The 13495-nt window shown below is 46.0% G+C and overlaps 1 protein-coding gene across 2 annotated transcripts in view; it reads right to left on the bottom strand.

Annotated features, from left to right (window-relative positions):
- The window catches only part of LOC139259479 (CREB3 regulatory factor-like), a 106551-nt gene that overhangs the window by 34796 nt on the left and 58260 nt on the right, over window positions 1-13495 (bottom strand). The window contains exons 5-8 of one of the 2 annotated variants that reach the window (XM_070874949.1): window positions 11690-11881; window positions 7959-8148; window positions 3383-3456; window positions 620-742 (exon numbers count right to left, since the gene is read on the bottom strand). In XM_070874949.1, the coding sequence (XP_070731050.1) occupies window positions 620-742; window positions 3383-3456; window positions 7959-8148; window positions 11690-11881 (579 nt within the window). The remainder of the gene's footprint in view (window positions 1-619; window positions 743-3382; window positions 3457-7958; window positions 8149-11689; window positions 11882-13495) is intronic. The other variant, XM_070874950.1, reaches the window with a different exon arrangement.

Here is a 13495-nt window from a genome sequence, read left to right as displayed (position 1 = left end):
TCCAGAACCAGGGGACAGAGTCTAAGGATAAGGGGTAAGCCATTTAGGACTGAGATGAGGAGGAACTTCTTCACTCAGAGAGTTGTTAACTTTTGGAATTCCCTACCACAGAGCGTATATATCCAGTTCATTGGATATATTCAAGAGGGAGTTAGATATAGCACTTGCGGCTAAAGGGATCAAGGGGTATAGAGAGAAAGCAGGAACGGGGTACTGAAGGAATGATCAGCCATGATCTTATTGAATGGTGGTGCAGGCTCGAAGGATGGATGGCCTACTTCTGCACCTATTTCCTATGTTTCTACGTAAACCTGTCTATTCTGGCATAGCAATAAAACTCAATCTCAAAAACCCACCTTGCAATGGTGTGACATTTTCACGTCCCACACCAACGACAGAAAACTACCAATGTATTGCCAAATAGCAAAGAAAATACCCACCCAATGGAAACTAGATTACAACTGTTCCAAGCCCATTTCTGTGAGTTTTGGAGAGAAGAAAAAAAAAGAATTTCAACTTATAATTTTGACCAGGGTTCAAACGTAGGTTCAAACATAGGTTCCACGGGGGTCCCCAACTAAAGGCTCCCTCAAAGTCAAGACCTCGATCTACTTCTTACCGACTGTGCCTTTCATTAGTTTATCCAGTTTTTCAGTCATGCTCTCTTCCTCAGTTCCATCGCTGCTCCCCACTCGATGCATAATCTGCCGCTTGATAGCTACAATAACTTGTAGCAAGTTATCTTGGGGCCAAAGAAACAAGTATTAAAAATATTTCACTTGCATTTTCCACACGCCCAACATCTCAACAATTGGTTAATATGCAATAAGTTACTGTGTCGTGCAGTAACTACCCTCATGTAGGCAAGCATGGCTGCCATTTTGCACACAACAAGGTCCGATAAAACGGAAGAAAGATGAGTTGACGTTAGAACACAAGAACATAAGAAATAGGTGCAGGAGCAGGCCATATGGCCCCTTGAGCCTGCTCCGCCATTCAATACGATCTTGGCTGATCTGATCTTGGCCTCAACTCCACTTTCCTGCCCGCTCCCCATAACCCTTCACTCCCTTATCATTCAAAAATCTGTCTATCTCCACCTTAAATATATTCAATGACCTAGCCTCCACAGCTCTCTGGGGCCGTGAATTCCAAAGATTCACGACCCTCAGAGAAGAAATTCCTCCTCATTTCTGTTTTAAATGGGCAACCCCTTATTCTGAAACTATGCCCCCGAGTTCTAGATTCCCCCACGAGAAGAAACATCCTCTCTGCATCTACTCTATCAAGCCCCATCATAATCTTAGATATTTCAATAAGATCACCTCTCATCTAAACTCCAATAAGTATAGGCCCAACCTGCTCAACCTTCTTCATAAGACAACCCCTTCAGGTCAGGAATCAACCTCATGGATCTTCTCTGAACTGCCTCCAATGCAAGTATATCACTCCTTAAATATGGAGACCAAAACTGTACACGGTCCTCCAGGTGTGGCCTCAACAATACTCTGTACAGTTGTAGCAGGACTTCTCTGCAATAATGGCCACCATTCCATTTGCCTTCCTGATTACTTGCTGTACCTGCATGCTAACTTTTTGTGTTTCATGTAGAAGGACCCCCAGATCTCTCTGTACTGCAGCATTTTGTAATTGCTCCAAATTTAAACGATCTACTAGATCTGCCCTACCCACTACTGGTGTGCGATAATGGAATTTCTTACAAGAGAATGACAGCTCTTAGTTATGATTTAAATAACTGAACAGAGGATTTTTTAATGAAACCAAATGATGATGACTGAAAGACGACAGGAGGATGGTCAGAATTGAAAAAGGAAAGCAGGCAAGGTTGATATTGGACTGAACTAACAACAACTTTAACATCTTTAACATATAGCACCTTTAACATCCCAAGGCGATTCACAGGAGCGTTATCAGGCATAAATTGACATTGAACCCACGAAGGAGATGTTAGGACAGGTGACCGAAAGCTTGGTCACAAAGAGGTAGGTTTTAAGGAGCATCTTGAAGGAAGATAGCGAGGTAGAGAGCCGGAGAGGTTTCGGGAGGGAATTCCAGAGCTTAGGGCTTAGACAGCTGAAGGCACGGCCACCAATGGTGAGGCTAAGGTAATGGGGGATGCACTCGAGAACCAAAATAAAAGAGGGGCCAGGAGTAAAGCTAAAAAGGTATGGGCTGCATATATTAGATACTAATGCAAAGAAGAGCTGCTAAAGAGTGAGAGCGCGTGCGCGAGAGTGAGCGCGCGGGAGAGCGAGAGAGAGAGCGAGCAAGAGCGAGATATATTCTTGGCCTGCTGTCAACTTGCCAAAGATCTGCAACTTTCCACACCCTAATGCACCATTGCAGCTCGAACAGGTCTGAGAGGCAATGAAGGGTCTGCTCGTGGAGAAAGGCTTCTGCCCCTGCTGAGCAAATCTGGAGCAGCGTTGGCCTCGTATTGTGCAGAAAGGGGAAGTGGGGCAACTGGAGCAGGCAACCACATTTGCATTTATTCCAGTGCTGTGCTTTGGGAAGTCGGATAGCAATCTCTTTCATTCTGCAGCAAAAAAAATAGATCATGCTACGCCCGAGGGGTGGGTGGCAAACCATTTCCAGAACAAGCTGTATCTTATCGAGAGATGGTTTAGTGACTTTGTAAAAGAGATACAGCATCTCTAAAATTGACAATTATAAAATGCAATAAAAAAAGATAGCAAGATTTGCATTTACATAGCACCTTTCACAACCTCAGTTATTCCTTAATCAACAGCACTAACACAGATTAGCTGGTCATTGATCACGTTACTGTTTGTGGGAGCTTGCTGTGCACAAGTTGGCTGCCGCGTTTCCCACATTGCAACAGTGACTACACTTCAAAAGTACTTCATTGGCTGTAAAGTGCTCTGAGACGTCTGGTGGTCGCAAAAGGCGCTATATAAATGCAAGTCTTTCTTTTGACCTCAGATACCGAGGATCAGGGAAGGGGCAGTTTGGAGGGGGGGGTGGGGGGAGGTGGTTGCAACAGGTTTAACTCCGACTGAGGAACTTACACATTTACCAGATGTCGGCCACTGTTCTGCTGCCCGGTAACTACCTCCCTCTCGGGCCAAGCCCGGAACACTGCCCGACACCCGGCCTGCTCCGGGCTCTGCTCCCACACAGCGCCACCTCTCAGAACCGGGCTCGGAACCTCAGGTGGGGTCGCAGCTGGTCGAAGCAGGGCGCTGGCACTCAGGCCCAGGAACCTGTCTCTCCCACAGGAACGAGGCGGGTGGGGAGGGGTACGGGGAGGCCCCGGATGTTCTTGCTGCCCCTGGGTCATGCGCGCCCCCCGCCACACACACACACACACACACAAGAATTCAGAGATGGAGACACTTACCATGTTCAGTGTTCAGACCCCACAACTTGATCTTGTTGGCCTCATGCTGTGCTTTCTTCTTTAGTCTACAGGCCCTGTGCACACAAAGAGAAAACAAAGGGTAATGGAGGAGACCACAGGATGAAATGCCATGCTTCAGGTCCTAGACTCATTATATGCAACTATTAGAGTACAGGCAGGGCGATTCATCCTGTAAATGAAGTTGCATATTTTTTTTTTTTTAATTGCAATAACATATTTATTTAGCTTGGTGCATATAACAGAGATACCAGAGCATAATATATGATATAATATATAATATAGAATTCTACAGCATAATATGATATAGCATATAATACAGAATTCTACATGATATATGATATAGCATATATTAGAATATTACAGCATATGATATAGCATATAATATAGAATCTTACATGATAGATGATATAGCATTATAGAATACTACAGCATAGCATGATATAGCATACAATATAGAATACTACAGCACAATGTATGATATAGTATATTATATAGAATACAACAGCATAATATATGATATAGCATATAATATAGACCAGAGCATAATATATATCTTATATAATATAGAATACTACAGCATAATACATGATATTGTATATAATATAGAATACTACAGCATAATATATGGCATAGTCGATAATATAGAGATACTAGAGTCAATTCTGCAATTCTACACTCATAGCAGGGAAGCCACGCTTGAAGGGAAAGTGTGTTGGGTATTAGAATTGAACAAGTGCCAGGGAGCAACCCCTCACACTAACACTCACTGATGGTCACAGGGGCCCAGTCTGTGATTACTTTTTACTGCCCATTGCAGCGATGTTGGCATTTATTGGATCTTCAGGGTTTGTGAAATTCCACAGGCAGGTGGATTGGCGCCTGTCTCTCTTGACGGAGGCTTGACAAGGTGGACGCAGAGAGGATGTTTCCCCTCGTGGGGGAATCTAGAATGAGGGGGCATACTCTCAGAATAAGAGGTCGCCCATTTAAAACGGAGATGAGGAGGAATTTCTTCTCAGAGGGTTGTAAATCTGTGGAATTCTCTACCCCAGAAAGCTGTGGAGGCTGGGTCATTGAATATATTTAAGATGGAGATAGACAGATTTTTGAACAATAAAAGGGAGTCGAGGGTTATGGGGAACGGGCAGAGAAGTGGAATTGAGACCAGGATCAGATCAGCCATGATCTTATTAAATGGCAGAGCAGGCTTGAGGGGACGAATGGCCGACTCCTGCTCCTAGTTCTCGCGTTCTCTCGCTCGTGTTCTTGCTGTGCCTGAGCCTTGCTGGGAGCCAGTCAGAAATGGGAGCCAGGCTTGCGAGAGCTTCTCCGAGCTCTGCCTCAGCAAGCAGGCTGCTCGGTGGAATTGAGTGCTTTATGTCGAGCTTCCACCTACGTAGTCTGGGTGGGAGGGCAGTGAGTCAGTGAGAAGTACCATCAGGATGTGGATAGGAGGAAGCCCAGGTCAGACATCTGCCATCAGGAGGTCCAGGGGTCAGTGAGCTGGGTCTTGCTCTAGTTGTTGGCTGGAAGCTTTGGATTCTACACGGCACCAATGTTCCCTCTAATTCTTTTTTTTTTCCCCGCACGCGGTCCCTGGTGGGTGCCCTGTGTGGGACCTTGCGATTGGTGGAACATGTGAACGGCAGTGAAGAGGGACGCCACCAAGATCCAGGTCGGTGATTGGAGCGTGGGTCGATACAGCAGGAGCGGCAAGAGATTGCAAAGGGATGTGATCGGGGCTCAAGAGAGGCATGAGTTCGGGGCCAGGGGCCCAGGGGCAGCACGGGCCAGCCCACACTGAGATATGTGTGCGCACTAGATCTGTGCAGCAGAACTGGCCTCCAGTCGCCTTGTTTAATCCTTGCCACTGGACCAAGGCCTAGCTCTGTCAAGCCCTTGTGGTGGCTGGTGTGCAACGGTCACCACACATTAAAAAAAATCCACGCAGAGGCATCTTCCACCCTTCAGGATTTAGTTCGGGACCTGGAATATTAGGTCTTTCATTGAAACACCTGTGAACTTTTTGACGTGGAAGCAAGTCATCCTCAATTCGAGGGACTGCCTATGATAGTGATGGTGGTGGAACATGGCACGGCACCCTTTAAAATGAGTTGGGCTGGGTCTTTCAATGCAACCAGAAAATTGCACCAGCATGATTAAAGTCCCTCCAACATTCTACTGCAGGTGTGACATCCGATTTGTGCAGAAGAGCAGGGGTTTGGCAACTCTGCAGATTACTTTCAATTTTCCCCTCGTCATCTGTTGGGAGATGGAAACTGCATCGTTCTTAATAAGCAGTCCCTCGAAATCGATGAAGATTTTCTTCCACTCTAAAAGGGAATTCTCAGGTGACTGAACAGTCCAATATGGGAATTACAGTCTCTGTCACAGGTGGGACAGACAGTGGTTGAAGGAAAGGGTGGGTGGGGAGTCTGGTTTGCCGCACGTTCCTTCCGCTGCATGCGCTTGATTTCTGCATGCTCTCGGCGACAAGACTCGAGGTGTTCAGCGCTCTCCCGGATGCTCTTCCTCCACTTAGGGCGATCATTCATCATCGGCTGAAGTTCGATCAAGATCTCTCCCACCATATATCTGTCTTTGCCTGGGCCAATGAATTATAGACCACTTAATCCTGAAAATGTAACTTAGTCCCTTTCTCGGACATGAGGAAGGTTTCAAGGACTGACATTCAATTAAATAATGGTGCAATAGACCTCCACCTAGTGGACTACTGCGGTTATGCGGCTACTGATGTAGCACAATAAAGGGTCATGTTGTGATGATAGTGGGAGCCATCTTGTCGAGTGTATCTGTGAGTGGTGTCATAAGAATATATCACAAATGGCCTGCAAAGCACCTTCTCACGGGCAACTAGGGATGGGTGATCAATGTGACCTTACCAAACAACATAAGAAATAGGAGGATTAGGCCATACGGCCCCTCGAGCATGCTCCACCATTTAATACGATCATGGCTGATCCGATCATGGACTCAGGTCCACTTCCCTGCCCGTTCCCCATAATTCCTTACCGTTTAAGAAACTGTCTATTTCTGTCTTAAATATATTCAATGTCCCAGCTTCCACAGCTCTCTGAGGCAGCGAATTCCACAGATTTACAACCCTCAGAAGAAATTCCTCCTCATCTCAGTTTTAAATGGGCGGCCCCTGATTCTAAGATTATGCCCTCTAGTTCTAGTCTCCCCCCATCATCCTCTCTGTATCCACTCCAGTGAAACCCCCTCATAATCTTATACCTTTCGATAAGATCATCAATGCTCCCATCCAAATAATAAAAATACGACTGAACTTGGGGAGACATAGGAAAGCGGGCATGGGGGGGTGGTGTCAATATTCTTGCTCCATCTCCCCAGAGGTAGGTTGCTGGGGCACTGATTCAAATTACTGCTGGCTGGACAGGCGAGGATCTGTAGTAACGAGAGCCAAACCGTATCTGTTTTGAGGCAGCCGCAGCTTTTAAAGTAATACTATTATTCTTGCCCTTTCGAATGAGCCTGTTGACATATCTGTCTAGAAAGACAGAATTCTATTTATATAACGCCTTTCACAACCTCAAGACGTCCCAAAGCGCTTTACAGCCAATTAAGTACTTTTTGGAAGTGTAGTCATTGCTGTAATGTGGGAAACGTGGCAGCCAATTTGTGCACAGCAAACTCCCACAAACAGCAATGTGATAATGAGCAGCTAATCTATGTTTGTGATGTTGATTGAGGAATAAATATTGGCCAGGATACCGGGGATAACTTCTTTGAAATAGTGCCATTGGATCTTTTACGTTCACCCGAGAGCAGACTCTTGGTTTAACATCTCATCTGAAAGACAGCGCCTCCGACAGTGCAGCGCTCCCTCAGCACTGCACTGGGAGTGTCAGCCTAGAATTATGTGCTCAAGTCTCTGGAGTGGGACTTGAACCCACAACCTTCTGACTCAGGGGCGAGTGTGCTACCCACTGAGACGGTTTATACCTGGATGTAATCATCATAATCATCATAGGCAGTCCCTTGGAATCGAGGAAGACTTGCTTCCACTCTTAAAATGAGTCCTTAGATGCTGAACAGTCCAATACGAGAACCACAGTCCCCGTCACAGGTGGGGCAGACAGTGGTTGAGGGAAAGGGTGGGTGGGAAGCTTGGTTTGCCACACGCTCTTTCTGCTGACTGCGCTTGGTTTCTGCAAGCTCTCGGCGATGAGACTCGAGGTGCTCAGCGCCCTCCCGGATGCTCTTCCTCCACTTAGGGCGGTCTTTGGCCAGGGAGTCCCAGGTGTGGGTGGGGCACTTTATCAGGGGGGCTTTGAGGGTGTCCTTGTAACGTTTCCTCTGCCCACATTTGGCAGGAACAGTGACTGCACTCCAAAAAAATTATTTCATTGGCTTTCTTTCCTCTCTGACGGATACATCAATCAGGCTCATTCGAAAGGACAATTGTAACATTTACAAAGACTATTGGAGGGGACCGTGAAGCGTACGTCTGATGAATGGATCGATCGACTTTTAATGCCGCTCAGCTAGTTTGTTTGTATATTTTATTTACCTCGAGGCCAGTTTATTTTTCTCCTTTCTGGACCGTGGTCGGGCGTTCATGGGCAGCTCGTTCACCGGCGTCAGGTCGTCAATTACCTTGTTGAGCTTCTTCAGTTCGTCTCCGATGTGGAGCAATTTTCTCGGGTTCGGCGTTAAGTCGTCGACATCTGTGCGGCGGGATTTTTTCGCCATTCTCCGTCCTGGATTGCAAGGGGTGAAAAAAAATGACAGTGGAAAACAGAACTTGGGGGGGAAAAAAATTCTACAATATTACCTGCCAAGAAAATGATCTCGCCTCGGGTACCAATCCTGCCGCTAGACTACAGAATGGAAATTAACAGGGTCATTTGTTACCATGGCCTTAATGTCATGGTGAAACATATTGAGTCATATGCTTCAAGTTGTCCACTCAGCAATGGGACGACATTGCCAACAAGCCCAGCAGCTCTTTCTCTCTCTCTCTCTCTTTCCTCATCACTTTTCTCCCTCCTGAAGGCTTTGACGTCTTGGCATAATTCAACTGGCATCATATGCACCCCAAGACTTAATGAATTGGTCACTATTCGCACATGACCCTTGACCCGGAGGGCCAATAATCGTGGGAGCGTTCACTTTGCCCAATCCCGATGTCCCTACGCCCACATTCCCTTGGTTTGCTCGACAGCAATCAGGAATGGGAAACCCGGACCATTTCCCGCCCCTAAACACAACGGCTCCAATCCAAACTGGCATTTGGGAGTTAAATCAGAGCACTCAACGCAGACCAAGGTTTGAACCTGGGACCTTTTTTGATCTCTCCCCATTTTAAGAAAGGCCAGAAACAAGATTAAAGTTCGATTTTAAAAAAACACACAGCTTCCCTTGATAAAGGTGGGGGGGGGGGGGGGGGGAAGGAAAAGGGGTGGAGTTGAAGGAAAAAAAAGAGGAATTTCCCAGATTTTTCCCGCAAATTGGCCTGGGTTTTTTTTAAATCTGTTTTTTTTGCCTCTCCCAGGAGATCACATGGTTTCGGGTGGGGTGCATATGTTGTGATACACAAGGTATCGCAATTGTGTGGGACAGGCTGGATGGACCAGATGGTCTTTACCTGTATCATTTTTCGTATACTCGTAGGAGGAATTGTTAATTACCACAAAAGAGAACAATTCAGTTCAGAGCTCACTCAGAGATTTCCCCCATCTATTGCTCGTCATAAGTTTTCCCTCTTCCAACTTCTCATCTTTCATCCACATTTCTCCGTACCACCACCCCTCCCCCGCCTAAACCCTATTCCTAAACCCTTTGCACCGACTTGGATTTGAACCATTTTATTTAAAACCAGATGCAAGTCTACTGGCTTCAAAATAATCTGTCCACATGTATGTGCAAGATGCACAGTCCGGCTATAACCAAACCGACCATGATAACAACTAGTACAACATAGTTCAGCAGAAAACAGAGTCGGGATAAATGGTTCATTCTCGGGTTGGCAATCAGTAACTAGTGGGGTGCCGCAGGGATCAGTGCTGGGACCCCAACTATTTACAATCTATATTAACGACTTGAAAGAGTGCAATGTAGCCAAGTTTGCTGACGATACAAAGATGGGAGGAAAAGCAATGTGTGAGGACACAAAAAACCTGCAAAAGGACATAGACAAGTTAAGTGAGTGGGCAAAAATTTGGCAGATGGTGTATAATGTTGGAAAGTGTGAGGTCATGCATTTTGGCAGAGAAAAAAAATCGAAGATCAAGTTATTATTCAAATGGAGAAAAATTGCAAAGTGCTGCAGTACAGCGGAATCTGGGGGGTCCTGGTGCATGAAACACAAAAGGTTAGTATGCAGGTACAGCAAGGTGATCAGGAAGGCCAATGGAATCTTGGCCTTTATTGCAAAGGGGATGGAGTATAAAAGCAGGGAAGTCTTGTTACAGTTATACAGGGTATTGGTGAGGCCACATCTGGAATACTGCATGTAGTTTTAGTTTCCATATTTAAGAAAGGATATACTTGCTTTGGAGGCATTTCAGAGAAGGTTCACTAGGTTGATTCCGGAGATGAGGAGGTTGACTTATGAGGAAAGGTTGAGGAGGTTGGGTCTCTACTCAGTGGAATTCAGAAGAATGAGAGGTGATCTTATCAAAATGCATAAGATTTTGAGGGGGCTTGACAAGGTGGATGCAGAGAGGATGTTTCCACTGATAGGGGAGACTAGAACTAGAGGGCACGATCTTATAATAAGGGGCCACCCATTTAAAACTGAGATGAGGAAGAATTTCTTCTCTCAGAGGGTTGTAAATCTGTGGAATTCGCTGCCTCAGAGAGCTGTAGAAGCTGGGTCATTGAATAAATTTAAGACAGAGATAGACAGTTTCTTAACCGATAAGGGAATAAGGGATTATGGGGAGCGGGCAGGGAAGTGGACCTGAGACCATGATCAGACCAGTCACGATCGTATTAAATGGCGGAGCAGGCTCGAGGACCAGTATGGCCTACTCCTGCTCCTATTTCTTATGTTCAAGTGGAATAGAGATAGGCAGTTTGGTTTTAAGTTAAGAACATCGCAATGTACAGGACTGAACAGACCACTGCCATCACCATGGTTGGCTGCAAAAGTTCAAAAGAAACAGGTACTACTCTTGCAGTCTGTTTCCCATACACCTCAACCCCTTTCTTTGCCAAATGTCTATCTAATTCCCTCTTGAATCTGCTGACTCTATCCACCTCCAATGCCTTCCCTATTCAACCTGTTCGAAATATTCACTACCCTGTGTTCAAATTGATTTTTCATCTCCCCTCTTCTGACTTTGAATCCATGCACCTTCTTAGTGTTTTTAACTACGTTAATTTGTCTAAACCCTTAAAAAAAGACTTGCATTTATATAGCACCTTTTGCTACCACCAGACATCCCAAAGCACTTACTTTTTGAAGTATAATCACTGTTGTAATGTGGGAAATGCGGCAGCCAATTTGCACACAGCAAGCTCCCACAAGCAGTAATGTGATAATGACCAGATAAATCTGTTTTAGTGGTGTTGATTGAGGGCTAAATATTGGCCAGGACACCGGGGATAACTCTCCTGCTCTTCTTCGAAATAGTGCCACGGGATCTTTTATATCCACGTGAGAGAGCAGACGGGGCTTTGGTTTAACGGCTCATCTGAAACACAGCAGCTCCGACCGTGCAGCACTCCCTCAGCACTGCACTGGGAGTGTCAGCCTGGATTTATGTGCTCAAGTCCCTGGAGTGGGTCTTGAACCCACAACCTTCTGGCTCAGAGGCGAGTGTGCTACCCACTGAGCATCATGTCTGACACTAAAACATGAGCCACAGAGCAGGGTCTTGAATTTCTCAACATGATCTCCCTTAAGCTGCCTTTCCTCCAGTTTAAGCAAGTTACCAATTACATGCGTCCAAGATGTTTGTGGGTCGGAACCCCTGAGCTCTCATTAAACAATGGAGATCCCAACTGTTACACAAGAACATCAGAATTAGGAGCAGGAGTAGGCCGTAGGGCCCCTCGAGCCTGCTCTGCCATTCAATAAGATCACGGCTGATCATCGACCTCAACTCCACTTTCCCGCACTATCCCCATATCCCTTGATTCCTTTACATTCAACAACCTGCATTTATATAGCGCCGAAGATGCAAGAAAACATCTCGAGGCGCTGCGCAGACACGTAATCAGGCAAAAAGCACAGACACCCTGGGAGATTAGAGCTTTCACTGCAATCCACCATGCCATCGGTTTTGTTCTTACCTTGCCCAACACCATTCTCCTTCTGATAGACATTACTGGGCAACGTGTAGCAGTCCCATTCGGAAGGCTGCAGGGTGCGCTCCTGTTTGCTGGGCGTGGCGTGGCTGTCGCTGTATTCCCAGAAATATCGGCGCTTCAGTCGCCTGCCGCCCGCCTCCGAGGCAACATCTGCACTCGCCTCGTGTTCATTTCCTGCAGAAGGTTGCATACCCGTTAAAAAATACAACACATACAAGGTCCGTTGCTTTCATTTGAGCAATCGAAGCAGCCGAGATTTTCAGATTTCCTGTTTTCTCCCCACCCCCTGCCCTGTTTTTCCTGAAGGTTGACTCTAACTCTGGTACAGCTCCACAAACCCCAGACTTCCCATGCCTCACCTGGGCCTTTGGGCACCACACCCGGGGCCCTCTCGCGTCACACCAAGTGGCTATTCACAATTGGGGGAAAATTGCGGTCGGAGGCTTCCTTGGGGCGATCGTCTCCGACTGGAATTTTTCTTACTAAAATACCTGGTGTTCCCGGAGCAAAGTAGGATTGCGGTCGGAGGCCTAGTTTCGCAGTCCAGCACACGGGAACATGTCTTCCAGGTATGTATTCGTATCCTGGGATGACGCAGGCCTGGACCACCAATGGACATCTAGTATTCTCATTGATAATGGGGAGTTCTATTTGTACGAGCTCTCATTACTATCAATGAGAATACTCCCAAAAATAACAGAACACAATAAATTTTAAAAAAACTCACATATTTAAAATTAATTGAAATTAAATGTTTTAGAAAAAAAAGATTTTTTAGAATTAATGGACAAGGTTTTTAATATAAAAATTAGTGATTAAATTTAATTATTCTATGTTTTCTTGTGCTGGTAAAAGTAGGCTATACGCCTGCTATGAAGGACATTCACTGGGCAAATAGTCCAAATCTCTGCCCCGCGAATGTCTTTCTCCGGGGATGCATGCGCTCGGTCAAAAGACATTGACAGATCCCAAAAGCTGGTTCTCGGCACATGCACATCGTGCGCTGGGAACCGGCATTTGCGAGGCCTCTTCAAGTGCATGTGCACATTGTACACACCCAGAGAGGCTGCAATATTCGGCCCATTATGTCAACACAGTCAGGAAATATCAGCAGCTCAGCTCTCCCTTATCCTTTCTTCACTCGAGTTCCATACACGTGGCTTCCCAGCACTTGGGAGAAAAGCGGCCTAGCCGATTTCAACCCCCGGATCCCTCACTTACGCCTGGCTTGCTGCCAACTGTAGCTCCCTAAATCGCTGCTTGATCAGAGGTCAAACAACTTACACTTTTTAAACAGCATCTTCAGTGTAATAAGATGTCCCAAAGCAGAAACAATAATAACTGCAGACCAAACAGTGGCAGAAGGATTAGGGGTGGTGACTGAGGGCGAGAGCCAAGAGGTAGGTTTTAAGAACATAAGAAATAGAAGTCGGCCAATAGGCCCCTCGAGCCTGCTCTGCCATTCAGTGAGATCAGGGCTGATCTGTAACCGAACTCCATCCACCCGCCTCACCTCCATATCCCTTAATACCCCAGGCTAGAAAAAGTCTATCAATCTCAGATTTATAATGATTAAGTGTGCCCCCAGACTGCTTTTTGTGGGAGAGATTTCCACACTGCTACCGCCCTTTGCGCAAAGAAATGTTTCCAACTTCTCTTCTGAACGGTCTGGTTCTGATTTTAAGGTTATGCCCCCTTGTCCTAGACTCTTCCACCAGCGGAAAAACATTTCTCTCTATCTACGATATAAATTCCTTTCAAAATCCTCAAAACCTCAATCACAGCACC

The sequence above is a fragment of the Pristiophorus japonicus genome, chromosome 3 (assembly GCF_044704955.1).
Source record: "Pristiophorus japonicus isolate sPriJap1 chromosome 3, sPriJap1.hap1, whole genome shotgun sequence".
Taxonomy (NCBI): domain Eukaryota; kingdom Metazoa; phylum Chordata; class Chondrichthyes; family Pristiophoridae; genus Pristiophorus; species Pristiophorus japonicus.
The sequence above is the reverse complement of the archived record's forward strand: the minus strand, read 5'-3'. Positions and strand labels throughout refer to the sequence as shown.